Here is a 3,371-nt window from a genome sequence, read left to right as displayed (position 1 = left end):
ATAACCAGATAAGGTACGGAACCTTGATTTTTGATGTACGTAAAAGCACAATGAGGTAATCCCATTTAAATTTATATAAAACCAGAAAAGCTTTATACTGTTAATATTTTCAAACTCAGTAGATTAAAAATGATGGACACAGTTCACTTAACAAGCATTTCTCATGATCATAATGATTAATTTAAGCCAAAAAGAAAAAAATGAAGAATACCACTGGTAAAGCATCCTCGCTTTCCGCCGTCCCCAACTGTAAAAGGCACGATTGAAAACAGCAGTTTGCCACCTTATGTGAAAAGGAGAGACGCTCAATCCATTGTTTTCCAGCCAGTCTTCATAGGAATGCTTAAAATACACAGATGACTAGGAGAGAAAAAGTTCCACATCAGTCAGTTGTGAAGAAAATGATGTTTAGGAAAATCAGAAAGAAGTCTTTTCTATAGGAAAGGAAGATACTGACTGCCCAAATACTTATAAAGATTTATGTTTATCCTTCAAGATATTAAAGTAAAGATCTCAGACTAGCTGGTCTGTTGAGGTTAGGGTCTGGCAAACTATAGCCTGTGGGTCAAATGTGGGCTGTAGCCTTTTTTTTTTTAAAGTAATTTAAACGCCCAATGTGGGGCTCAAATTCACAACCCCTGAAATCAAGAGTTGCATGTTCTATCAACTGAGCCAACCAAGTGTTCCATACAGCCTGTTTTTGTACAGTCTATGAGCTAAGGATGATTTTTACATTTTTAAGGGATTATAAAAAAAGACAACAAAAAACCAAGACTATGTGTCAGAGACCCTATGTGGCTCACAAAACCTAAACTACTTATCTTCTGGCCCTTTACAGAAGTTTGTCAAGGTTAGAACAGCGCTGTCCAACAGACATATGTGAACCACAAATGTAAGCCACATATGTAATTTTAAATTTTCTAGTAGTTGAGTTTTAAAAAGTAAACAGAGGCAGATTAATTTAAACATAATTTTTAACTAAAAATATCCAAGATATTATCATTTCAGTATGTAATCCATATAAAAAACCCATTTAAATACTTTACATTTCATTTACTTATTTGTACATCAGTCTTTGAATCCAGTGTCAGTGTTATAGCACATTTCAAATGCTCCAAGACCACATGTAGTTAGTGGCTCCCACATTGGACAGCAGAGATCTAGAAGCCTGTTACCATAGAAAGAGGTCTTGTGTTATAATTTAAAAAGACCTCCAACCAATCCAACAGAGGACAGGTTAGTTGGAACCGGTGCTGTGTATCCTCTTATGAGGAACAACCCTAAGACTAAGCTGCCTTTGATCATGTAGAAGTACAAAACTTTGATAAAACCAAACTGGTTTTAGTAACTTACATTTTTCAGTGTTGATGGGATAGCTGCTTATACACAGCCTAACAAGTTTTATCTTTAGGGAAGTTTGAAGTCCTTGAGTAATATAGGATTTTGGATGATATAAAGTTGTTTTTTATACCCTGACAATGACCCCTTTTACCCTTCAGTTACAGTAAATAGTTAGGTATTTTGTCATATTGATGCAATCCATTTGAGAAATTTGTCGCTAGGATATTTCAGCCCTATCACAGTCATAAAAAAATGACCTGACTGAATACCAGCATCGGTTTGTCTTTGCACCTGTAATGTTCTCTGTTCTCAGTCTCAGTGAAGTTTTTTAAGCCTGCTTGTTTTCTAAGACTTAGAAAAGTAGAGCAACACATCCCTTCAGTAGATGTCTACTGAGGAAATCCTAGAAGAACCAAAGGTGGAAGAGGAGACCAAGTTAGAAGCAGAGAAGCTGAAGGTACAGACTCCTAAAACTTGAGGTCTCTCCACTCCCCAGGCAGTTACTCTGAGTGAGCGTTAGGTCTTTTGCTCAAGGAATAGTACTCTGTTGGGGAACTAGGGGCTGTTACTGAAATTAAAGTAACCTGATAACCTCACACACTTGACCAGAGACTGTAGAGGTTTGAAAAATTCTTTTTATTTTGGATTAAAAAAAATATTTTAAGTTTATTTAGTTTGAGAGAGAGAGAGACAGACAGACAGAGAGCGCAAAGGAGGGGCAGAGAGAGAGGGAGAGAGAGAATCCCAAGTAGGTTCTGCGCTGTCAGCACAGAGCCTGATGCAGGGCTAGAACTCACAAACTGTGAGATCATGACCTGAGCTGAAACTAAGAGTCAGATGCTTAACTGATTGAGCCACCCAGGCGACCTTTATTTTGGAATTTTGTTACATATGCAACATGAAGAAGTCATGTGGTTTTTGTTTTTTCTAGACAATAAAATTACTGTTTAAAGAAGCAGTGGCCTGTACTGCTTATGATATGCTAAACACTATGTCAGGTACCTGCAGAGGAAGCACCAAAGGATCTTGTAAAGATTCAGATTCTGATTCTGTAGGTCAGGGAGAAGGCCTAAGATTGTACATTTCTGACAAGCCCCCAGATGATGCAAGAGCTGCTGCTCCTTGAATTTCAGGTGGAGTAGCAAAGCTTCACATGTATGAACTAACGAAATCCTCTCTACAATCTTAGAAGTTCCTTACTTTTTGAAGATGAAGAAACCCAGGCACAGAGAGTAATTTGGCCAAGGTCACAAAGGCTGGGAAGTGGCTGAACTCAACCGTGTTCTAAGGACTCTATAATCTCCTCACTTTGCAAGTTTAAATGCAACAAAGAAGCACAAGTATCATTTCATTTTACTGTTACACCTAAAGCACACAATACTAAACNAGAACCGTATTGTGAAATAAAATCTGTATAATGACTTTATCTCCCCCCGCCCCAGTTCAATTCCAAAGGTTGCTAGAAGCATGTGGTCAGACAATTGTGCATAATTTTTGCTATCCTTCCCAAATAACTGAAGAGTGCACCGTACACCAAGGGTGTATGTGTGGGGTGGGCGAAGAGGTTTAGTGTGAAAAAGTGAGTGCAGGGTGCAAACTAGAAGTGGAGTAGTCAGAAACTAGTTACCTAAATCCTTGCTACCTGATGATGCTACTCTGAAGTATGGTCCGTAAACTAACAGCATTGGTAGCACATAGGAGCTGGCTACAAATGCAGAATCATAGGCCCCGCCCCAAACCTGCCGAATCAGAATTCGAATTTAAACAGCAACCCATGATGACTGTATGCACCTTAAAGTTTGTGACTACAGGTTTAAATCATAACTTGATTTAGATTCATTCCAATACGAGAGACTTTGGAGGGTCGTGGCCTTAAAGACAATGGGGAGAAACAATGCCTTTCCTAAGCGACTTTTAATTTTCCTCCCAGGTGCAATGCCGCGGGGTGTGGTATCACCCCGGCCCTCTCAAGCCCACTACTGGCGCCTCCCGGGCAGAACCCGAAAGCGGCGGGGCCTGCACTGACCCTG

At 39.5% G+C, this 3,371-nt stretch overlaps 1 protein-coding gene across 2 annotated transcripts in view; it reads right to left on the bottom strand.

The window, feature by feature from the left end:
* The window catches only part of MBTPS2 (membrane bound transcription factor peptidase, site 2), a 38,757-nt gene that overhangs the window by 34,979 nt on the left and 407 nt on the right, over nucleotides 1–3,371 (bottom strand). For both annotated transcript variants that reach the window (XM_077770524.1, XM_077770523.1), the window contains exon 2: nucleotides 212–360. In XM_077770524.1, coding sequence (XP_077626650.1) covers nucleotides 212–360 — 149 coding nt within the window. The remainder of the gene's footprint in view (nucleotides 1–211; nucleotides 361–3,371) is intronic.

Source organism: Crocuta crocuta, unplaced genomic scaffold, assembly GCF_008692635.1.
Source record: "Crocuta crocuta isolate KB4526 unplaced genomic scaffold, BGI_CrCroc_1.0 scaffold488, whole genome shotgun sequence".
Taxonomy (NCBI): domain Eukaryota; kingdom Metazoa; phylum Chordata; class Mammalia; order Carnivora; family Hyaenidae; genus Crocuta; species Crocuta crocuta.
The sequence above is the reverse complement of the archived record's forward strand: the minus strand, read 5'-3'. Positions and strand labels throughout refer to the sequence as shown.